The following is a 23121-nucleotide window of genomic DNA, read 5'->3' on the forward strand; positions in this document are numbered from 1 at the left end:
TTCTCTCTCTCTTTCTCACTTTCCTTCCTTCCCTTCTCTCATTCTCTCTTTCTCTCTCTTTCTCTTTCTCTCTCTCTCTCATTCTCTCTCTTTCTCTGTTTCTCTCCTTCTCTCCTCTCCTTCTCTCCTCTCCTTCTCTCCTTCTCTCTTTCTATCTCTTTCTCTCTCTCTTTCTCTCCTCTCTTTCTCTCTTTGTCTCTCTCTCTCTTTCTCTGGAACGAGCTGGGACTGGATGAGCTTTGAAGTCCCTTCCAACCTAAACCTTTCTGTGATTCTATGGCTGGGGTTGGAAAAACAGAACTGGAGGTGGAATAAGGGAAACAGAAATGGAAATAGAAAGAGTAGAGGCAGAAATAGTGGGAATGGAAGTGGAAATGGAAGTGAAGAAGTGGAAATGGGAGTGGAAATGGGAGTGGAAGAAGTGGAACTGGAAGTGGAAATAGTGGAAATCAAAGTGGAAATGGAGGTGCAAAGATTGGAAGTGTAAGTGGAAAGAGTGGAAATAGAAGTGGAAATGGAAGTGGAAAGAGTGGAAATGGAGGTGGAAAGAGTGGAAGTGTAAGTGGAAAGAGTGGAAAAAGTGGAAACAGAAGTGGGAATGGAAGTGGAAAGAGTGGAAATGGAAAGAGTTGAAACAGTGGAAATAGTAATGGAAATAGAAGTGGAGATAGTGGAAATGGAAATGGAAATAGAAGTGGAAAGAGTGGAAATGGAAGTGGAAAGAGTGGAAAGAGTGGAAATAGTAATGGAAATAGAAGTGGAGATAGTGGAAATGGAAGTGGAAATAGAAGTGGAAAGAGTGGAAATGGAAGTGGAGATAGTGGAAATGGAAGTGGAAATGGAAGTGGAAAGAGTGGAAATGGAAGTGGAGATAGTGGAAATGGAAGTGGAAATGGAAGTGGAAAGAGTGGAAATGGAAGTGGAAAGAGTGTAAAAAGTGGAAATAGTAATGGAAATGGAAGTGGAAATGGAAAGAGTAGAAATGGAAGTGGAAATAGAAGCAGAAATACTGGAAATAGTGGAAATGGAAGTGGAAATAAAAGGGGAAACAGAATACCAGAGGCAGCATTTCCACTTCCATTTCCTGCCCCTCCATGGCCTCTGGAGGTCCCTTCCACCCCCTCGCACCCTGTGGTCCTGTCCTGTGCCTCTGTGATCTCTGCTGGGCTGCTCCTGCAGGCAGAGGCTCCACCGCCAGCTGTAGCTCTGGCGCGGTGCGGGAGGACCTTTGGCAGCCCCCTCGGGCCTCATCCTGCTGCTTTCCTCCCCCAGCACCCTGCAGAAGCTGACCAAGGAGCGAGGCATCGTCGTCACCCGCTCCACCTACCCCTCCAGCGGGCGCTGGGCAGGACACTGGCTGGGGGACAACACCGCAGCCTGGGACCAGCTCGACAAGTCCATCATTGGTAGCTTGGCACAGCCTCTGTGCCCAGGGCTCGCTCTTGGTTTCCTCCCCCTCCTCCTCCTCCTCCTCCTCCTCCTCCTCCTCCTCCTCCTCCTCCTCCTCCTCCTCCTCCTCCTCCTCCTCCTCCTCCTCCTCCTCCTTCTCCTCCTCCTCCCCCTCCCCCTCCTCCTCCCCCTCCTCCTTCCCCTCCTCCTCCCCCTCCCCCTCCTCCTCCCCCTCCTCCTCCTCCTCTTTCTCTTCCTCCTGCTCCCTCTCCTCCTCCTCCTTCTCCTCCCCCTCCTCCTCCTCCTCCTTCCCCTCCCCCTACTCCTCCCCCTTCTCCTCCTCCTTCCCCTCCTCCTCCCCCCCTCCTCCTCCTCCTCCTCCCCCCTCCCCCTCCTTCCCCTCCTCCTTCCCCTCCTCCTCCCCCTCACCCTCCTCCTCCTCCTCCTCCTCCTCCTCCTTCTTCTCCTCCTCCTCCTCCTTCTCTCCCTTCTCCTCCCCCTCCCCCTCCCCCTCCTCCTCCTCCTCCTCCTCCTCTCCCTCCTCCTCCTCCACCTTCCCCTCCTCCTTCTCCTCCTCCCCCTCAGTAATCACATTCTGGGGGGGTGTGGGGGGCAAAAGAGCTTGAGCTGCTCAGCTGAGCACCCAGAGCTTGCAGCTGCCTTCTGCTGGGGCAGTTTTGGTTCTCCTCAGACATTTAACTCCTCCACCAGGCTAAGGGCAGGGAGGAGCAAGTCCCTGCACCAGGGGCCTGCTGGGAGGCATCTCCACAAAGAAGGACCTGGGAAGTCCTGGTGGGCAATAAGGTGCCCACGAGCCAGCAGTGTGCCCTGGTGGCTCAGAGGGCCAATGGTGTCCTGAGGTGCAGCGGGAGGAGTGTGGCCAGCAGGGGGAGGGAGGATCTCCTCCCCCTCTACTCTGCCCTAGGGAGACCACACCTGGAGTCCTGGGACCAGTTCTGAGCTCCCCACTTCAAGAGGGGCAGGAAACTGCTGGAGAGAGCCCAGCAGAGATCTTGAGGAGCCTGGAGCAGCTCCATGAGGAGCCCTGAGGCTCTTGAGCCTGGAGAAGAGCAGCCCCAGAGGGGACCTGCTCAATGCTCAGCAAAGCTGCAGGTGCTGAGGATGAGGCTGGTGGTGCCCCCGTGGTGCCCAGAGACAAGCCAAGGGGCAAAGGGCACAGACTGGAAGGCAGGAGGAGTTTGGGTGCTGGAGGCTTGGAGCAGGCTGCCCAGAGAGGTTGCGGAGCCTCCTTCTCTGGTGCCCACCCCTGGGCAGACTGCTGCGGGTGCCCTGCTGGAGCAGGAGGCTTGGACCGGGTGAGCTCCAGAGGTCCCTTCCAAGCTCCCTCAGGCTCCTGTGGATTCTGAGCAGCTCTTCAGAGAGCTCTTCTGGTGCCTTCAGCCTCGCTTCGGAGCGCTCTCAGCCTCAGGCCCTGCCACCTCCCTGCCTCCAATCTGCTGCTTTGCTCTGCCAGAACCAACAACCCCTGGGGGGGTTCTGGGGACCACAGGGTTGGGAAAGCCCTTTGAGGTCATCGAGTCCAACCTGTCACCTGAGCCCTCCCCATGAACTGAGCCATGGCACTGAGAGCTTCGTCACAGACTCAGGCAGGGTTGGAAGGGACCACAAGGAGCAGCCAGTCCCAACCCCCCTGCCATGCCCAGGGACTCCCTACCCTAGAGGAGGCTGCACACAGCCTCAGCCAGTCTGGCCTGAAACACCTCCAGCCATGGGGCCTCAACCACCTCTCTGGGCAACCCATTCCAGGCTCTCAGCACTCACCCAGGATCCTTCTCCCTGGCTCCTTCTCGAGCCTCCCTCCCCCCTCCCCAGCCCAAACCCACTTTAATTCCTGAGTTCATTTCTTTATGCCTTTGGTGTTTTCCCCCTCCCCCCTTGCAGGCATGATGGACTTCAGCCTCTTCGGCATCTCCTACGTAAGCTGCTGCTTTCTTGCCCTTTGGTTGGGTCTTTGTGGCTAACAAAGAGGGCACTTTGGCCACTGGCTGCTCTTGGCTCCCCCCTTGCAGACTGGAGCAGACATCTGTGGCTTCTTCGGAGACTCTGAGTACGAGCTCTGTGCTCGCTGGATGGAGCTGGGAGCCTTCTACCCCTACTCCAGGAACCACAACGGCAACACAGGCAGGGTGAGGATTGCTCTGGCCCCTTTCTCTTTGCCTCCCCAGGCCCCTCCTTTGCCCAGCTTCTGTCAGACACTGAGGTTAGGTTTAAAAACAACAAAAAAAGGCAAATCTGGGAGGAAAAACAGAAAGCAAAAGGGAGGAAAAAAGGGAAGGAAAAAAAAGAAGGAAAAAAGGAAGGGGAAAAAAGAAGGGAAAAGAAAGGGAGAGGAAGGAAAAAGAAATAAAAAGGAAGAAAAAAGGAGAAAAAAGGAAAGAAAAGGGAAGAAAAAAGGGAGGGGAAAAAAGAAGGAAAAGGAGAGAAAAAGGAAGAAAAAGGAGAAAAAAGGAAAGAAAAAGGAAGGAGAAAAAAAGGAGAAACAAAGGAGGAAAAAAGAAGGAAAAAATGAAGAAAGATGGGAGGAAAAAAGATAAAAGAAAAAGAAAGAAAGAGAAGAAGGAGAAAAGGGAAAGAAAAAGGAAGGAAAAAGGAGAAAAAAAAGGAAAAAGTAAGAAAAAAGGGAGGAAGAAAAAAGAGAGGAAAAGGAAGAAAAAAGGAAAGAAAAATGGAGAAAAAAAAGGAAGGAAAAAAAGAAGAAAAATGGGAGGGGAAAAAAAGAAAAAAAGAAAGAAAAAAGAAGAAAAAAGAGAAAAAAAAGAAGAAAAAAGGAAAGAAAAATGGAGGAAAAAAAGATTTAAAAAGGAGAAAAAACCAAAGGAAAAAAAGGAGAAAAAATGAAAAAAAAGAAAGAAAAAGGAAGGAAAAAGAAAAAATAAGAAAAAATAGAAGAAAAGATAAAAAAGAAAAAAGGGAGGAAAAAAGAGAAAAAGTAAAGAGGAAAGAAAAATGGAGGAAAAATGAGAAAAAAGAGGAAAAAGGAAGAAAAAAGGAGAAAAAGGAAAAAAGAAGAAAAGAGGGAAGAAAAAAGGAAAAAAGAAAGAAAAAAGAAGAAATAGGAAGAAAAAAGGAAAGAAAAGGGGGGGAAAAGAGAGAAAAAGGGAGAAAAAAGAGAGAAAAGGAAAGGGAAAGGGGAAAAAAGAGAGAAAAAGGGAGGAAAAAAGAGAGAAAAGGAAAACAAGAGGAGAAAAAAGGAAAAAAAAAGAAAAAATGAGGAAAAAAGGAAGAAAAATGAAAGAAAAAGGAAGGAAAAGGAATGAAAATGGGGGGAGCAAAAGAAAAAAAGGAAAGAAAAAGGAAGAAAAAAGGGAGGAAAAAAGGGGGAAAGGACAATAAAGGGAGAAAGGAAAAGGAAGAAAAAGGGAGAAGAAAGAAGAAAAAAAGAAAAAAGAGAAGAAATAAAAAAGGAGAAAATAAAGAGAAAGTAGTGGAAAAAAGGAAGAAAAACAGAAGAGAAAAAAAGAAGAAAAAGGGAAAAAAAGGAGAACAAAGGAAAAAATAAGAAAAGGAGAAAATAAGGAGGAAAAAAGAAAAAATAGAAAAGAAGGGAAAAATAAGGAGGAAGAAGGAGGAAAAGGGAAGAAAAAAGAAGAGGAAAAAAGAAAAATAAGAATAAAGGAGAAAATAAGGAGAAAAAAAAGGAGGGAAAAGAACAGAGAAAAAGAAGAGGAGAAAAAGAACAAAAAAAAGAACCAAAAGAAGAAAAAAGAGAAGAAGGAAAAAGGAAGGGGAAAAAGGAAGAAAAAAGAAGCAAAGAAAGAAGCAAAAAGGAACAAAAACCCAAAGTGCCTTTTCCTGCCCCCGTGCCCCTCCCTGCCCTCTCCCCCTGCCCTCTCCCCCTGCCCTCTCCCCCTGCCCTCTCCCCCTGCCCCCCTCACGAGTGTCTCTCTCCTCCCTTCCCAGCGCCAAGATCCTGTCTCTTGGAACTCAACCTTCGAGGCCCTCTCCAGGACTGTGCTCAACCTCCGCTACAGCCTCCTGCCCTACCTCTACACGCTGATGTTCGAGGCCCACGCCCACGGCAGCACCGTGGTCCGGCCCCTGCTCCACGAGTGAGTGGGAGCTGCCCTGGCCCTGCCTGCAGGGACCCTTCAGGGCTCCCCCAGCCCAGCTGCCCCCACCCCTGCTCTGCAGCTCGCCCAGGGTGGGTTGGAAGCTCTCCGGAGAAGGAGGCACCAGAGCCTCCCTCTGGCAGCCTGCTCCAGGCTCCAGCAGCCAAGCACCAGAGGAGTTCCTTCCTGGGCTCCAGTTTGTGCCCCTCGCTGCTTGGCCTGGCCCTGGGCACCATGAGCAGGGTCTGGCCCCAGGCACCACCAAGCAGGGTCTGGCCCCGGGCACCATGAGCAGGGTCTGGCCCTGGGCACCACCGAGCAGGGTCTGGCCCTGGGCACCATGAGCAGGGTCTGGCCCTGAGCACCATGAGCAGGGTCTGGCCCCGGGCACCATGAGCAGGGTGTGGCCCCGGGCACCATGAGCAGGGTGTGGCCCTGGGTACCACTGAGCAGGATCTGGCCCTGGGCACCATGAGCAGGGTGTGGCCCTGGGCACCACCGAGCAGGGTCTGGCCCCGGGCACCATGAGCAGGGTCTGTCCCCGGGCACCATGAGCAGGGTCTGGTCCCGGGCACCATGAGCAGGGTCTGTCCCCGGGCACCATGAGCAGGGTGTGGCCCTGAGCACCATGAGCAGGGTCTGGCCCCGGGCACCACCGAGCAGGGTCTGGCCCTGGGCACCATGAGCAGGGTCTGGCCCTGGGCACCACCGAGCAGGGTCTGTCCCCGGGCACCATGAGCAGGGTGTGGCCCTGGGCACCATGAGCAGGGTCTGGCCCTGGGCACCATGAGCAGGGTGTGGCCCTGGGCACCACCGAGCAGGGTCTGGCCCTGGGCACCATGAGCAGGGTCTGGCCCTGGGCACCATGAGCAGGGTCTGGCCCTGGGCACCATGTGCAGGGTCTGGCCCTGGGCACCATGTGCAGGGTCTGGCCCCAGCCTTCTTGCCCCACATCCTCCGACTCTTGCACTGGGGAGCACTGGAAAGCACTGGGGAGCACTGGAAAGCACTGGGGAGCACTGGGGAACACTGGGAGCACTGGGCAGAACTGGTAGCACTGGGAGCATTGGGGAGCACTGGGAGCACTGGGAGCACTGGGGAGCACTGGGAGCACTGGGCAGAACTGGAAGCACTGGGGTGCACTGGGAGCACTGAGCGCACTGGGAGCATTGGGGAGCACTGGGAGCACTGGGTGCACTGGGAGCATTGGGGAGCACTGGGAGCACTGGGTGCACTGGGAGCACTGGGAGCACTGGGTGCACTGGGGAGCACTGGGAGCATTGGGGAGCACTGGGAGCACTGGGTGCACTGGGAGCACTGGGGGCACTGGGAGCACTGGGGGCATTGGGGAGCACTGGGAGCACTGGGAAGCACTGGGAGCACTGGGAGCACTGGGGAGCACTGGGAGCACTGGGGAGCACTGGGCAGAACTGGGAGCATTGGGGAGCACTGGGAGCACTGGGCAGAACTGGGAGCACTGGGGAGCACTGGGGAGCACTGGGGAGCACTGGGAGCACTGGGGAGCATTGGGGAGAACTGGGAGCACTGGGCAGAACTGGGAGCAATGGGAGAACTGGAGCTAACTGGGGAGCTCAGGGGAGCACTGGGAAGCACTGGCAGAACTGGGAGCACTGTTAGCACTGGAGCTAACTGGGGAGCACTGGGGAGCACTGGGGAGCACTGGAGCTAACTGGGGAGCCCTGGAGCTAACTGGGAAGCCCTGGGGCTAACTGGGGAGCACTGCAAAGGGAAGAGAGGAAGCAATCAGAGTCCTGCAGGGTCTCAGCTTGGAAGAGACCTCAGAGGTCACCTCCTGGCAGCTGCCTGCTGTGGGCAGGGACAGCTCTGAGCCAGGCTCAGCTGCTCAGGGCCTCCTCCAGCCTGGCCTTGAGCACCCACAGCCTCCCTGGGCACCCACAGCCTCCCTGGGCACCCTCAGCCTCCCTGGGCACTCTCAACCTCCCTGGGCACCCACAGCCTCCCTGGGCACCCACAGCCTCCCTGGGCAGCCACAGCCTCCCTGGGCACCCTCAGCCTCCCTGGGCACTCACAGCCTCCCTGGGCACCCTCAGCCTCCCTGGGTGCCCTCAGCCTCCCTGGGCACCCACAGCCTCCCTGGGCACCCACAGCCTCCCTGGGCACTCTCAACCTCCCTGGGCACCCACAGCCTCCCTGGGCACCCACAGCCTCTCTGGACAGCCACAGCCTCCCTGGGCACCCTCAGCCTTCCTGGGCACCCTCAGCCTAGCTGGGCACCCACAGCCTCCCTGGGCACCCTCAGCCTCCCTGGGCACCCACAGCCTCCCTGGGCACCCACAGCCTGCCTGGGCAGTCTCAGCCTCCCTGGGCACCCACAGCCTCCCTAGCCAGCCTCAGCCTCCCTCTGCCAGGCTCTTGCCACCCTCACCCCAGAGGGCAAAGAGCTTCTTCCTGCCTCCCTCCCCCTCCGCTGGCCACTTTGCCCCCCAGGGCCAGCCTGTGCTGATGCCATCAGAGCCGAGCCAGAGGCTCAGCCTGCCCCTTCTGTGCCCTGCAGGTTCGTGGGGGACAGAGAGACCTGGGACATCTCCCACCAGTTCCTGTGGGGCCCTGCGCTGCTCATCAGCCCTGCGCTGGAGCAGGTGAGGCAGCCCAGGGGCTGGGGCAGGGGCTGGGGCTCAGCTCCCCCTCGGGGCTCTGACTGGGGCTCAGCTCCCCCTCGGGGCTCTGGCTGGGGCTCAGCTCCCCCTCGGAGCTCTGGATGGGGCTCAGCTCCCCCTCGGGGCTCTGGTTGGGGCTCAGCTCCCCCTCGGGGCTCTGACTGGGGCTCAGCTCCCCCTCGAGGCTCTGACTGGGGCTCAGCTCCCCCTCGGGGCTCTGGATGGGGCTCAGCTCCCCCTCGGGGCTCTGACTGGGGCTCAGCTCCCCCTCGGGGCTCTGGTTGGGGCTCAGCTCCCCCTCGGGGCTCTGGCTGGGGCTCAGCTCCCCCTCGGGGCTCTGGCTGGGGCTCAGCTCCCCCTCGGGGCTCTGACTGGGGCTCAGCTCCCCCTCGGGGCTCTGGTTGGGGCTCAGCTCCCCCTCGGGGCTCTGACTGGGGCTCAGCTCCCCCTCGGGGCTCTGACTGGGGCTGTTTGCTTGCAGGGCATCAGGGAGGTCAACGCCTACTTCCCCCCCGCCCGCTGGTACGACCTGCACACGGTGAGGAGCTGCAGCTGCGGCTGCTGGGGGCAGCTCTCTGCAGAGCCAGAGGGGGCCAAGGGTGGCCCAGGCTGGGAGGGACCTCGGAGCTCCTCTGCTGCTCCTCTTCCTCCTCTGCAATCAGCTGGGACAGGCCCAGAATGGCTCAGGTCAGAAGGGACCTCAGAGCTCCTCTGCTGCTCCTCCAGCTCCAGCACTTAGCTGAGACAAGCCCAGAATGGCTCAGGTCAGGAGGGACCTCAGAGCTCAGCTGCCCCAAGCTCCCCACCATGCCCAGGGACACCTCTCAGCTGCTCAAAGCCTCATCCAGCCTGGCCTTGGGCACCCCCAGGCAGGAGGCAGCCACAGCCTCCCCGGGCAGCCTGGGCCAGGCTCTCAGCACCCTCACACTGCACAGCTTCTGCCTCAGCTCCACTCTCAGCCTGCTCTGCCTCAGCTCCAAACCATTGCCCCTGGCCTGGCTCAGACTCCCTCAGCTAAAGTCTCTCTGCAGCCTCCCTGCAGGCTCCCTCCAGGCTCTGGCAGCAGCTCTGAGCTGCCCCTGGAGCCTTCTCCTCTGCAGGCTCCTCCTCCTCCTGCCCCTCCAGCACCATCACTGAGCTGGGACAGTCCCAGAGTGGCTCAGGTGGGAAAGGGCCTCAGAGCTCATCTCCTGCCAGCTCTCAGCTAGACTCAGCTGCTCAGAGCTCATCCAAACTGCCCTTGCAGATGCCCAGGCAGGAGGCAGCCACAGCCTCCCCGGGCAGCCTGGGCCAGGCTCTCAGCACCCTCACACTGCACAGCTTCTGCCTCAGCTCCACTCTGCCTCAGCTCCAAACCTTTCTCCCTTGGCCTCTCTCTGACACCCTCCTGGGAAGTTCCTCTGCAGCCTCCCTGCAGGCTCCCTGCAGGCTCTGGCAGCAGCTCTGAGCTGCCCCTGGAGCCTTCTCCTCTACAGGCTGCCTCAGCTGTGCTTCCAGCAGAGCTGCTCCAGCCCTTGGCTCAGCTCTGTGCCCTCCTCCAGCAGCTCTGGGCCCTCCTCCTGCTGGGCACAGCTGCCCTGGGGGCAGGCCTGGAGGTGAGAGCAGAGCAGAGCCCCGGGGCAGAGTCCCCTCTCTTGCCCCCTGCTGCCCACCCTGCTCTGGCTGCAGCCAGCACACAGCTGCCTGCTGGGCTGCAGGAGGCACTGCTGGCTCCTGGGCAGCTTCTGCTCACCCAAGGCTCCCAAGCCTCTCTCTTTAGGAGCTGCTCCCAACCTGCTCAGCACCCAGCCTGGATTGGTGCCTTGGGGTTGTCTTGACCCAGCTGCAGCAGCCTGCAGTGGGCACCTGAGGGGCTCCTGCAGTGGGCACCTGTGCAGCTCCTGCAGTGGGCATCTGTGCAGCTCCTGCAGTGGGCACCTGTGCGGCTCCTGCAGTGGGCACCTGTGCAGCTCCTGCAGTGGGCACCTGTGCGGCTCCTGCAGTGGGCACCTGTGGAGCTCCTGCAGTGGGCACCTGTGGAGCTCCTGCAGTGGGCACCTGTGGAGCTCCTGCAGTGGGCACCTGTGCAGCTCCTGCAGTGGGCACCTGTGCAGCTCCTGCAGTGGGCACCTGTGCGGCTCCTGCAGTGGGCACCTGTGGAGCTCCTGCAGTGGGCACCTGTGGAGCTCCTGCAGTGGGCACCTGTGCGGCTCCTGCAGTGGGCACCTGTGGGGCTCCTGCAGTGGGCACCTGTGCGGCTCCTGCAGTGGGCACCTGTGGAGCTCCTGCAGTGGGCACCTGTGGAGCTCCTGCAGTGAGCACCTGTGCAGCTCCTGCAGTGGGCACCTGTGGAGCTCCTGCAGTGAGCACCTGTGGAGCTCCTGCAGTGAGCACCTGTGCAGCTCCTGCAGTGGGCACCTGTGGAGCTCCTGCAGTGAGCACCTGTGGAGCTCCTGCAGTGGGCACCTGTGGGGCTCCTGCAGTGGGCACCTGTGCAGCTCCTGCAGTGGGCACCTGTGCAGCTCCTGCAGTGAGCTCTGCAGATGCCTGCAGATGTTCCACAGCTCCACTCCAGAGCCAGGTCTCCAGAGGATCCTTCTCAACCCTGTCAGAGCCTTCCAGGCCTTTCATGCTGCTGTTAACCCTTGCCAGGACCAAGATGTTGGCTTCAGAGGAGAGTTCAGGTCGCTGCCAGCTCCCCTGGGCCACATCAACCTGCACATCCGTGGGGGCTACATCCTGGCCCGGCAGGGCCCTGCCAACACCACCTTCTACAGGTAGGAGCAGGACTTCAAATGCCTTTTTCTCCTTCCCCCCCCCACACATTTTGGGGCAGATGTTCAGCCAGAGGCAGCCCTCAGCTGCCTGGCATCTTCCTGGGCTCCTCTGGGCAGCAGAATGTGAGGGTTTAGCGCTCCTGGAGTTGGGTGCAGCTCCTGCAGCCCCTGTCTGGGGGCACCTCCAGTTTAAGGCTTTTCCCCCTCCCTCTTTTTGCTTTGCTTTGAGCTCTCTTTGATGTTGAGGTCTTTGCCAATGGCCTGGAGAAGGGCACCGAGGGCAGCCTCAGGCAGCCTCCACAGGATGCCAACTGCATGCCAGGGTTGAGCTGCTGCAGGCCCTCCTGCTGGCAGCTGTGTGCTGGCTGCAGCCAGAGCAGGGTGGGCAGCAGGGGGCAAGAGAGGGGACTCTGCCCCTGGGCTCTGCTCTGCTCTCACCTCCAAGCCTGCCTCCAGGGCTGCTGTCCCCAGCAGGAGGACATGGGAAGAGTCCAGAGGAGGCCACAAAGATCAGCCCAGGGCTGGAGCAGCTCTGCTGGGAGCACAGGTTGAGGGAGCTGGGGGGGTGCAGCCTGCAGAGGAGAAGGCTCCAGGGGCAGCTCAGAGCTGCTGCCAGAGCCTGGAGGGAGCCTGCAGGGAGGCTGCAGAGAGACTTTAGCTGAGGGAGTCTGAGCCAGGCCAGGGGCAATGGTTTGGAGCTGAGGCAGAGCAGGCTGAGAGTGGAGCTGAGGCAGAAGCTGTGCAGTGTGAGGGTGCTGAGAGCCTGGCCCAGGCTGCCCGGGGAGGCTGTGGCTGCCTCCTGCCTGGGGGTGCCCAAGGCCAGGCTGGATGAGGCTTTGAGCAGCTGAGAGGTGTCCCTGGGCATGGTGGGGAGCTTGGAGCAGCTGAACTCTGAGGTCCCTCCTGACCTGAGCCATTCTGGGCTTGTCTGAGCTAAGGGATGGAGCTGGAGGGGCAGGAGGAGCAGAGGAGCTCTGAGGTCCCTCCTGACCTGAGCCATTCTGGGCCTGCCTCAGCTGAGTGCTGGAGCTGGAGGGGCAGGAGGAGCAGAGGAGCTCTGAGGTCCCTCCTGACCTGAGCCATTCTGGGGTTGTCTGAGCTAAGTGCTGGAGCTGGAGGGGCAGGCCCTGACCCCCTCTGCCTCCCCACAGCCGCCAGAACCCCCTGCACCTGACCGTGGCACTCAGTGACTCCCTGCGGGCCCAGGGCAGCCTCTACTGGGACGATGGAGTCCGCATCGGTGAGCAGCCGCGGAGGGGCCCAGGGCCACAGCCTGGGCAGGGCTGGGAGGGACCCCAGGATCACCCAGCCCTAACCACCACCACCCCAGGCAGAGACCCCTTCCACCAGATCAGCCTGCCCTGGGCCATGCCAGCCTGGCCTTAAACCCCCCCAGGGATGAGGCTTCCACCACCTCCCTGAGCCCCCTGGGCACGGCTTGGCTCCTCTACAGCCTGCTGCTGCCCTTCTGTGCCACCTGGGCACACCTTGGCACCTCTGCAGCCTGCTGCTGCCCTTCTGTGCCACCTGGGCACACTTTGGCTCCTCTGCAGCCTGCTGCTGCCCTTCTGTGCCACCTGGGCACACCTTAGCTCCTCTGCAGCCTGCTGCTGCCCTTCTGTGCCACCTGGGCACACCTTAGCTCCTCTGCAGCCTGCTGCTGCCCTTCTGTGCCCCCTGGGCACACCTTGGCACCTCTGCAGCCTGCTGCTGCCCTCTGTGCCCCCTGGGCACACCTTGGCTCCTCTGCAGCCTGCTGCTGCCCTTCTGTGCCACCTGGGCACACCTTGGCTCCTCTGCAGTCTGCTGCTGCCCTTCTGTGCCACCTGGGCACACCTTGGCTCACCTCCAGCCTGCTGCTGCCCTTCTGGGCCCCCTGGGCACATCTTGGCTCCTCTGCAGCCTGCTGCTGCCCTTCTGTGCCACCTGGGCACACCTTGGCTCACCTCCAGCCTGCTGCTGCCCTTCTGTGCCCCCTGGGCACATCTTGGCTCCTCTGCAGCCTGCTGCTGCCCTTCTGTGCCACCTGGGCACACCTTGGCTTCTCTGCAGCCTGCTGCTGCCCTTCTGTGCCACCTGGGCACACCTTGGCTCACCTCCAGCCTGCTGCTGCCCTTCTGTGCCACCTGGGCACACCTTGGCTCCTCTGCAGCCTGCTGCTGCCCTTCTGTGCCACCTGGGCACAGCCTGGCTCATCATCTATGCCAGGCTCTCACCATCCTCATGCCAAAGGACTTCTTCCTGGCATCTCCTCTCCCCATCCTGTCACTTCCCAGTGCCCTAAAAAGTCCCTCCCCAGCTTCCTTCGGTCAAAATTAGGGTAAAATTAATGACAGTTAAGGCAAATCCACTGAAAACAGGGTAAAAGGAACTGAAATTGAGGTGAAATCAGCAAAAAATGGGTAAAATGAGGGTAAAAGGAACTGAAATTATGGTGAAATCCACAAAAAATGGTTAAAATGAGGGTAAAAGGAACTGAAATTGAGGTGAAATTAACAGAAATGGGTAAAATGAGGGCAAAAGGAAGTGAAATTGAGGTAAAATCCACAAAAAATGGGTAAAATGTGGGTAAAAGGAAGTGAAATTGAGGTGAAATCAACAAAAATGGGGAAAATGAGGGTAAAAGTAACTAAAATTAAGGTTAAATAACCAAAAAATGTGTAAAATGAGGGTAAAAGTAATTAAAATTAAGGTGAAATCAGAAAAAAATGGGTAAAATGAGGGTTAAAGTAACTAAAATCAAAGTTAAATCACCAAAAATGGGTAATATGAGGATAAAAGTAACTAAAATTAAGGTTAGATCACCAAAAATGGGGAATATGAGGATAAAAGTAACTGAAATTAAGGTTAAATAACCAAAACATGTGTAAAATGAGGGTAAAAGTAACTAAAATTAAGGTGAAATCAGCAAAAAATTGGTAAAATGAGGGTAAAAGTAACTAAAATTAAAGTTAAATCACCAAAAATGGGTAATATGAGGATAAAAGTAACTGAAATTAAGGTGAAATCAGCAAAAAATGGGTAAAATGAGGGTTAAAGTAACTAAAATTAAAGTTAAATCACCAAAAATGGGTAATATGAGGATAAAAGTAACTGAAATTAAGGTTAAATAACCAAAAAATGTGTAAAATGAGGGTAAAAGTAACTAAAATTAAGGTGAAATCAGCAAAAAATTGGTAAAATGAGGGTAAAAGTAACTAAAATTAAGGTTAAATGAGCAAAAAATGGGTAATATGAGGATAAAAGTAACTGAAATTAAGGTGAAATCAGCAAAAAATGGGTAAAATGAGGGTAAAAGTAACTAAAATTAAGGTTAAATCACAAAAAATGGGTAATATGAGGATAAAAGTAACTGAAATTAAGATCAAATCAACTAAAAATGGTATAAAATCAACTAGAATTAATGTGGAAATTAAAATTGGGGAAAAACTCAGGAAAATGTAGGTAAAGCCACTCAAAATTAGGATGAAATTCACTAATATTAAGCTGAAATCAACAGAAAAGCAGTGTGAAGTCAACTAAAATTGAGGTGGAAACTAACACCAGGGGCAAAAAATCAATTAAAATTCAGGTAGCATCAACTACAATGAAGGCAAAAGCAGATAAAAGAAGGTAAAATTAGGTTAAAATGGACTAAAATTAAGGTAAAGTCAACTGAAGGTAAAATCATTGCAAATTAAGGTGAAGCCATCTAAAAATAAGGTGAAATGAATGAAGGTCAGGATAAAATCAACTGGAAGCAAAATGAATTCAAATCAGGGTCAGAGCAATGAAAATGAAGCTCAAAGCAATGAAAATGAAGGTAAAATCAGTGAAAATCAGGAGAAAATCAGCTCAAGGTAAAAATCAACTAAAGTTAGGCATCAAAGGCACTGAAATCAGGGTAAAATCAATTAAAATGAAGGCCAAGTCAATGAAAATCAGGGCAAAATCAACTAAGATTGAGGTAGAAGTTAAAATTAAGATAAAATCAGGGTAAAATCAATTAAAATCAATGTAAAATCAATCTAATTTATGGCAAAATCAACTAAAATTAGGGAAAATCAACTAAGGTTGTTGTAGAAGTTTAGGTTAAGATAAAATGAAGGTAAAAGCAACTAAAATTAGGGCAAAATCAACTAAGATTGAGGTAGAAGTTAGAATTCTGATAAAATCAGGGTAAACTCAATTAAAATGAAGGCCAAATCAATTAAAATCAGGGCAAAATCAACTGAGATTGAGGTAGAAGTTAAAATTAAGATAAAATCAATTAAAATAAATCAATCATTTTAAAATCAGGGCAAAATCAACAAAGATGGAGCTAGGAGTTTAAATTATGGTAAAACCAAGGCAAAATCACTTAAAATCAAGGTGAAATCAACTAAGATTGAGGTAGAAGTTAAAATTAAGAGAAAATCAAGGGAAAATCAATTAGAATTAGGGCAAAATCAATTAAAATTAGGGGGAAAATAATCAAAGTTAGGGCAAAATCAGCTAAGATTAAGGTGGAAGTTAAAATTCAGACAAAATCAGGGTAAAATCAATTAAAATGAAGCCCAAATCAATTAAAATCAGGGCAAAATCAACTAAGAGGGAGGTAGAAGTTAAAATTAAGATAAAATTAAGGGAAAATCAATTAAAATAAAGGTGAAATGGTTTAAAATCAGGGCAAAATCAACAAAGATGGAGCTAGGTGTTTAAATTATGATCAAATCAAGGCAAAATCAATTAAATCAAGGTGAAATCAACTAATATTGAGCTAGAAGTTAAAATTAAGAGAAAATCAAGGGGAAATCAATTAGAATTAGGGCAAAATCAGTTAAAATTAGGGGGGAAATAATCAAAGTTAGGGCAAAATCAGTTAAGATTAAGGTGGAAGTTAAAATTCAGAGAAAATCAGGGCAAATCCAATTAAAATCAGGGCAAAATCAATTAGAATCAGGGCAAAACCAACTAAAATTAGGGGAAATCAACTAAGATTGAGGTAGGAGTTAAAATTCAGATAGAATCAGGGTAAAATCACTTAAAATCAGGGCAACATCAACTGAGATTAAGGTAGAGGCTAAAATTAAGATAAAATCAAAGTAAAATCAATTAAAAGCAAGGAAAAATCAATTAGAATTAGGGTAAAATCAATGACAATTAGGGAAAATCAACTAAGGTTGAGGTAGAAGTTAAAATTCAGATAAAATGAAGGTAAAATCAATAAAAATTAGGACAAAAATAATCCAAGTTAGGGCAAAATCAGCTAAGATCAAGGTAGAAGTTAAAATTCAGAGAAAATCAAGGTAAAATCAATTAAAATTAGAGCAAAATCAACTAAGATTAGGGAAAATCAACTAAGATTGAGGTAGAAGTTAAAATTAAGATAAAATCAGGGTAAAATCAATTAAAATCAAGGAAAATAAATTAGAATTAGGTCAAAATCAATTAGAATTAGGGCAAAATCAATTAGAATTAGGGCAAAATCAATTAGAATTAGGGAAAATCAACTAAGATTGAGGTAGAAGTTAAAAAGAAGATCAAATGAAGGTAAAATCAATTGAAGTTAAAATCAATTGAAGTTAGGGCAAAAATAATTAAAGTTAGGGAAAAATCAGCTAAGATTGAGGTAGAAGTTAAAATTAAGATAAAATCAAGGTAAAATCAATTAGAATCAGGGCAAAATCAACTAAGATTAAGGTAGAAGTTAAAATGAAGTTAAAACCAATTAAAATCATGGTAAAATGATTTAAAATTAGGGCAAAAATCAAATAAGATTAAGGTAGGAGCTAAAATTAAGGGAAAAAATCAAGGTAAAATCAATTAAAATTAGGTAAAAATCAACTAAAATTAGGGAAAAAAAACAACTAACATTGAGGTAGAAGTTAAAATTCAGAGAAAATTAAGGTAAAAACAATTAGAATCAAAGTAAAATCAATTAGAATCAGGGCAAAATCAACTAAGGTTAAGGTAAAAGTTGAGATTGTGATAAAATCAGGGCAAAATCAACTAAGATTAAGGCAGAAATTAAAATTAAGATAAAATTAAGGTAAAACTAATTAAAATAAAGGTAAAGTGATTTAAAATTAGGGCAAAATCAACTAAGATTGAGGTAGAGGTTTAAATTATGATAAATTCAGGGCAAAATCAATTAGAATCAGGGAAAGCCACTAAAATTAGGGAAAATCAACTAAGATTGAGCTAGAAGTTAAAATTAAGAGAAAGTCAAGGTAAAATCAAGATAAAATCAATTAAAATTAGGGCAAAATCGACTAAGATTAAGTTAGAAGTAAAAAATTCAGAGAAAACCAAGGTTAAAGCAATTAGAATCAGGGCAAAACTAACTAAAATTAGGGAAAATCAACTAAGATTGAAGTGGGAGTTAAAATTCAGATAGAATCAGGGTAAAATCAATTAAATTCAGGGCAAAAATCAACTAAGATTAAGGTAGAAGTCAAAATTCATATAAAATCAGGGCAAAATCAATTAGAAGCAGGTCAAGATCCATTAAAATCAGGGCAAAATCAATTAAGATTGAGGTAGAAGTTAAAATTATGATAAAATCAGAGCAAAATCAATTAAAATCAGGGCAAAAATCAACTGAGATGAAGGTAGAAGTTGCAATGAATTAAAATCAGAGCAAGATCAATTCAAATCAGGGCAGAATCAACTAAGATGAAGGTAGAAGTTGCAATCAAATAAGAACAGGGCAAGATCAATGAAAACCAGGTCAAGAACAATGAAAATCAGGTCAAGATCAATTAAAATCAGGGCAAAATCAATTAAGATTGAGGTAGATGTTAAAATTATGATAAAATCAGAGCAAAATCAATTAAAATCAGGGTAAAATCAACTGAGGTGAAGGTAGAAGTTGCCATGAATTAAAATCAGGGCAACATCAATTTAAATCGGGTCAAGATCAATTCAAATCAGGGCAGAATCAACTAAGATGAAGGTAGAAGTTGCAATCCAGTAAGATCAGGGCAAGATCAATGAAAATCAGGTCAAGATCAACTAAAACAGGGCAAAATCAACTGAGATGAAGGTAGAAGTTACAATGAATTAAAATCAGGGCAAGATCAATTAAAATCAGGTTAAGATCAATTAAAACAGGGCAAAAATCAACTAAGATGAAGGTAGAAGTTATAATGTATTAAAATCAGGGCAAGCTCAATTAAAATCAGGTTAAGATCAATTAAAACAGGGCAAAAATCAACTAAGATGAAGGTAGAAGTTACAATGAATTAAAATCAGGGCAAGATCAATTAAAATCAGGTTAAGATCAATTAAAACAGGGCAAAAATCAACTAAGATGAAGGTAGAAGTTATAATGAATTAAAATCAGGGCAAGATCAATTAAAATCAGGTCAAGATCAATTCAAATCAGGGCAGAATCAACTAAGATGAAGGTAGAAGTTGCAATCCAGTAAGAACAGGTTAAGATCAATGAAAATCAGGTCAAGATCAATGAAAATCAGGTCAAGATCAATTAAAATCAGGGCAAAATCAATCAAGATTGAGGTAGATGTTAAAATTATGATAAAATCAGAGCAAATTCAATTAAAATCAGGACAAAAATCAACTGAGATGAAGGTAGAAGTTGCCATGAATTCAAATCAGGGCAAGATCAATTCAAATCAGGGCAGGATCAACTAAGATGAAGGTAGAAGCTAAGGTGGAGGTAAAATCACTTTAAGCTGAGGTGAAACCCCCCCAAAGTGAAGGTGAAATGACCCAGCCCTGACCTTCTGTTGCCTCACAGCTGCCTATGAGGATGGTGTCTACCTGCTGACCTCCTTCACCGCCACCCAGGTACGGCCTCGCCGCGGGGGGGTTGGGTGCCTTGGGCAGGGTGGGAGGGGGTTGTTTCTGTGCCCCAAACTGCTTCATTTTCCTCCTCCCCTCAAGATTTTGATGTCATGGTGGGGAAAAAACAGAGGCACTTTGGGTCTCTCCTGCGGGGGAGCTCCCTGAGCTCTCTTCCCCTCCTCCCTGCAGAACGCTCTGGAGATCAGGGTCCTGCACCGTGGCTATGTGGACCCAAACAACCTGAAGTTCAACCAGGTGAAGGTTCTGGGCGTGGCCTCAGCTGCTGGCAACGTGACAGTGACGCAGGGAGGCCAACAGATTGCATCTCCCCACGTCGTGTCCTACGACAGCCAGAAACAGGTAGGGCAGAGGGGTCCTGGGGGCATCCTGGCTTTGAAGGAGGGGAGGGAGAGGATCCTGCCCCTGTTCTTCAACCTGCTGAGGCCCTCACTCCCTTCCACCCCACACAGCTCTGGAATCCTCAGTAGAGGACAGAATTGGACCTGTTGGAGAGGGGCCAGAGGAGGTCATGGAGATGGTCTAAGGTTTGGAAGGGCTCTGCTGTGAGGCCAGGCTGAGAGAGTTGGGGTTGTTCAGCCTGGAGAAGGCTTCAGGGGGACCTTCTGGGGTGGCCTTGCAGTGCTTCAGGGGTCCTCAGAGAAAGCAGGAGACAGACTTTGGAGTTCTCCTCCAACCAAAACCCATTCCATGCTTCCATGACCCAGCACAGCCTGAGTGACCTTGAATATATCCCCCAACCAAAACCCATTCCATGACCCAGCACAGACTGAGTGACCTTGAAGGTCTCCAACCAAATCCCATTCCATGACCCAGCACAGACTGAGTGACCTTGAAGGTCTCCTCCAACCAAACCCCATTCCATGCTTGCATGACCCAGCACCATGAGGTCCCAGCCCAGCCCCAAAGCCATCTCCTGGGCTGGTCCCCAGCAGCAAGGGCAGCATCTCCCTGATGAGACCCTCCCTGCAGTGCTGGGGCAGCTCTGGAGTGCTCAGCACAGACAGGGACCTGCTGCAGAGAGCCCAGTGGGGGCTGTGAGGATGATGAAGGGGCAGGACCATCTCTGCTGTGGAGAGAGACTGAGAGCCCTGGGAGTGGTGAGGCTGGGGAGGAGAAGGCTGAGAGGGCTCTGAACAGTGCCCATCAGTGTCTGAGGGCTCAGGATGAAGGTGCCAGGCCCTTGGGTGGTGCCCAGTGACAGGATGAGGAACAAGGAGTAGGAGCTGGAACCCAGGAGGCTCCACCTCGACATGAGGAGAATCTTCTTTGGGTGCTGGAGGCCTGGAGCAGGCTGCCCAGGGAGGGCTGTGGAGCCTCCTTCTCTGGTGCCCTCTCAGCCCTACCTGGGCATTGTGCCCCTGGGCAAGCTGCTGTGGGTGCCCTGCTGGAGCAGGGGAGTTGGATTGGATGAGCTCCACAAGTCCCTTCCCACTCTGCTCAGTGCTCAGCAGGAGCTAAAGGGGCAAGAGCCTGGGGCCAGACTCTGCTCAGTGGTGCCCAGGGACAGGCCAAGAAGCAAGGGGCACAAACTGGAGCCCAGGAGGCTCCACCTGAGCAGGAGGAGAAACCTCTTTGGTGTTTGGGGGCTGGAGGCCTGGAGCAGGCTGCCCAGAGAGAGGTTGCAGAGTCTCCTTCTCTGGAGAGCTTCCAGCCCCACCTGGATGCTGTTCCTGGGTGAGCTGCCCTGGGGGATGCTGCTGTGGCACAGAGGATGCAGCTGATCTCCTTCTGTGCTCAGGTCCCTGCCTGGTGAGTGTGGGGCAGGATGGGGATGGAGTCTGCCTGGGCTGCAGCAAAGCCTTTGGCATCCTCTGCCACGAGCAGCTCCTGGCCAAGCTGGCAGCTCCTGGCCTGGACATCTTCACTCTGTGCTGGGTCAGGAACTGGCTGGAGGGCAGGGCCCAGAGAGTGGTGGTGAATGGTGCCACATGCAGCTGGCAGCTGGCACCAGTGCTGTGCCCCAGGGGTCAGTGCTGGGCACAGTCCTGTTCAATGTCTTTATTGATGCTCTGGAGCAGGGCATTGAGTCCAGCAGCAGTGAGTTTGCAGCTGGCACCAAGCTAGGAGCAGTGTGGAGCTGTTGGAGGGCAGCAGAGCCCTGCAGAGGGCCCTGGCCAGGCTGCATGGGTGGGCAGAGGCCAAGGGGAGGAGACTGAACAAGTCCCAGTGCAGGGTTCTGAGCTTTGGCCACAACAACCCCAAGCAGCTGCAGGCTGGGGCCAGAGTGGCTGAGAGCAGGCAGGCAGAGAGGGCCCTGGGGGTGCTGGCAGAGAGCAGCTGCAGAGCAGGCAGCAGTGCCCAGGTGGGCAGCAGAGCCAATGGCATCCTGGGCTGGCTCAGGAGCAGTGTGGGCAGCAGGAGCAGGGAGGTTCTTGTGCCCCTGTGCTCAGCACTGCTCAGGCCACCCCTGCAGTGCTGTGTCCAGTTCTGGGCTCCTCCATTGCAGAGAGCTGCTGAGGTGCTGGCAGGTGCCCAGAGCAGGGCAGCAAGGCTGGGGAGGGGCCTGGAGCACAGCCCTGTGAGGAGAGGCTGAGGGAGCTGGGGGGGTGCAGCCTGCAGCAGAGGAGGCTCAGGGCAGAGCTGATTGCTGTCTGCAGCTGCCTGCAGGGAGGCTGTAGCCAGGTGGGGTTGGGCTCTGCTGCCAGGCAGCCAGGGGCAGAAGAAGGGGACCCAGGCTGAAGCTGTGCCAGGGCAGGTCTGGGCTGGCTGTGAGGAGGAAGTTGTTGTCAGAGAGAGTGATTGGCACTGGAATGGGCTGCCCAGGGAGGTGGTGCAGTGCCCATGGCTGGAGGTGCTGAAGCCAAGCCTGGCTGGGGCACTGAGTGCCATGGGCTGGGTGCTTGGGCAGGGCTGGGTGCCAGGCTGGGCTGGAGGAGCTTGGAGCTCTCTGCCAGCCTGCTTGGAGCTCTCTGCCAGCCTGCTTGGAGCTCTCTGCCAGCCTGCTTGGAGCTCTCTGCCCCCTTGCTGGGCTCTCTGCTGCTGTGACCCTGAGCAGCTGCTCTCCTCCCTGAGCTGCAGCAGCCCCTCCTGAGCCCCAGGGCAGCCTCACCTCCTGGCTTCTCATTTACTTTGGGTCTCTTCTTCCTTTGTTCCTTTTTCCCCCCCAAAGGTCCTGGACGTCACTGGGCTGGAACTGGAGCTGGGCCAGGACTACAAACTGGAGTGGAGCTGAAGCCCTCCTGAGGCTGCTGGGCAGAGGCTGGGAGCTGAGACCCTGCCCAGCCTGCCCTGAGCTTAGTTCTGCTTCCTCCCCCTGCCCCTCCTGCCTCTTGGACCTCGGGAAGCTCTCCAGGCTGCCACTCAGCTGGGCTGGGGCTTGCCACTGAGCTCAGCCTGCCAGGACCTCAGCACTCATCCAGGCAGAGAGACACAGAAGGGACCTGGAAGCTCAAAGCAGAGACACAGAAGGGACCTGGAAGCTCAAAGCAGACACAGAAGGGTCATGGAAGCTCAGCCAGTCCCCAACCCTCCTCCTCCTCCACACCTCCCCTGGACCAGGCTGCTCCAGGACCTCAACCCACCTGGCCCTGAGCACCTCCAGAGTGCTTTGGGGGTTTTGTTCCCCACTCGACCTTGCCTTGGATGTGCCCAGGGGAAGCCCTGGGGGTGGGACAGGGCTGGGCCCAGGTGGAGCTCTGGGTTGGTGTCCTCCTTGCTGCACCCCTGAGGAGCTGCAGAGCTCTGGAACCCCCTGGGCTGCAGGAGAGGAGCTGAGGCTTGGCTGAGTGATGCTCTGTGAGGTGCTGAGGAGCTCCCAAGGGCTGTCTGCAGGACCTGCACCTTCCCCTGGCACTTGAGGCTCTCCAGAGGCTGATCTGAAGCTCTGTGGAATTAAAATTGCTCTTTCTGGGCTAAGCCTTCCCCTGGGAACCAAAACTGCTCCTGGCTCTTCCTGGAGGCCTCTGAGCAGCTCTCATGGCATGGAGAGAGGCTCTGAGCCGTGCTGGGGCAGAGCCTCCAGCTGCAGGCTTTGGCTTTGCCTTCAGCAGCCCCCCAGGGGCTGGAGCAGGACCAGAGGAGGGCAAGGAAGGTGGGGGAGGGTCTGGAGGGCTGGGGAGGGGCAGCTGAGGGAGCTGGGGGGGGGAGGCTGCAGCAGGGGAGGCTGAAGGCAGAGCTTTGACCTGCACAGCTCCCTGGGAGGAGGCTGGAGCCAGGGGGGGGTTGGGCTCCTTCCTAGGAGCAGGAGGCACAGAAGGGCAGCAGCAGGCTGAGAGGAGCCAAGGTGTGCCCAGGGGGCACAGAAGGGCAGCAGCAGGCTGAGAGGAGCCAAGGTGTGCCCAGGGGGCACAGAAGGGCAGCAGCAGGCTGAGAGGAGCCAAGGTGTGCCCAGGTGGCACAGAAGGGCAGCAGCAGGCTGCAGAGAAGCCAAGGTGTGCCCAGGTGGCACAGAAGGGCAGCAGCAGGCTGCAGAGGAGCCAAGGTGTGCCCAGGTGGCACAGAAGGGCAGCAGCAGGCTGCAGAGGAGCCAAGGTGTGC

General features: G+C 53.0%; 1 protein-coding gene across 1 annotated transcript in view; it reads left to right on the top strand.

The window, feature by feature from the left end:
* The window catches only part of LOC135174214 (maltase-glucoamylase-like), a gene marked incomplete at its 5' end in the record, with an annotated part of 56867 nt that extends 34346 nt beyond the window's left edge, over nucleotides 1–22521 (top strand). Inside the window, 11 exons of the mRNA XM_064141438.1 lie at nucleotides 1273–1406; nucleotides 3292–3326; nucleotides 3420–3536; nucleotides 5311–5459; nucleotides 7996–8080; nucleotides 8580–8636; nucleotides 10730–10854; nucleotides 12006–12094; nucleotides 18578–18627; nucleotides 18814–18984; nucleotides 21755–22521. Of these exons, the coding sequence (XP_063997508.1) occupies nucleotides 1273–1406; nucleotides 3292–3326; nucleotides 3420–3536; nucleotides 5311–5459; nucleotides 7996–8080; nucleotides 8580–8636; nucleotides 10730–10854; nucleotides 12006–12094; nucleotides 18578–18627; nucleotides 18814–18984; nucleotides 21755–21817 (1075 nt within the window). The remainder of the gene's footprint in view (nucleotides 1–1272; nucleotides 1407–3291; nucleotides 3327–3419; nucleotides 3537–5310; nucleotides 5460–7995; nucleotides 8081–8579; nucleotides 8637–10729; nucleotides 10855–12005; nucleotides 12095–18577; nucleotides 18628–18813; nucleotides 18985–21754) is intronic.
* Nucleotides 22522–23121: the final 600 nt, after the last annotated feature.

Source organism: Pogoniulus pusillus, unplaced genomic scaffold (genome assembly GCF_015220805.1).
Source record: "Pogoniulus pusillus isolate bPogPus1 unplaced genomic scaffold, bPogPus1.pri scaffold_50_arrow_ctg1, whole genome shotgun sequence".
NCBI lineage: Eukaryota > Metazoa > Chordata > Aves > Piciformes > Lybiidae > Pogoniulus > Pogoniulus pusillus.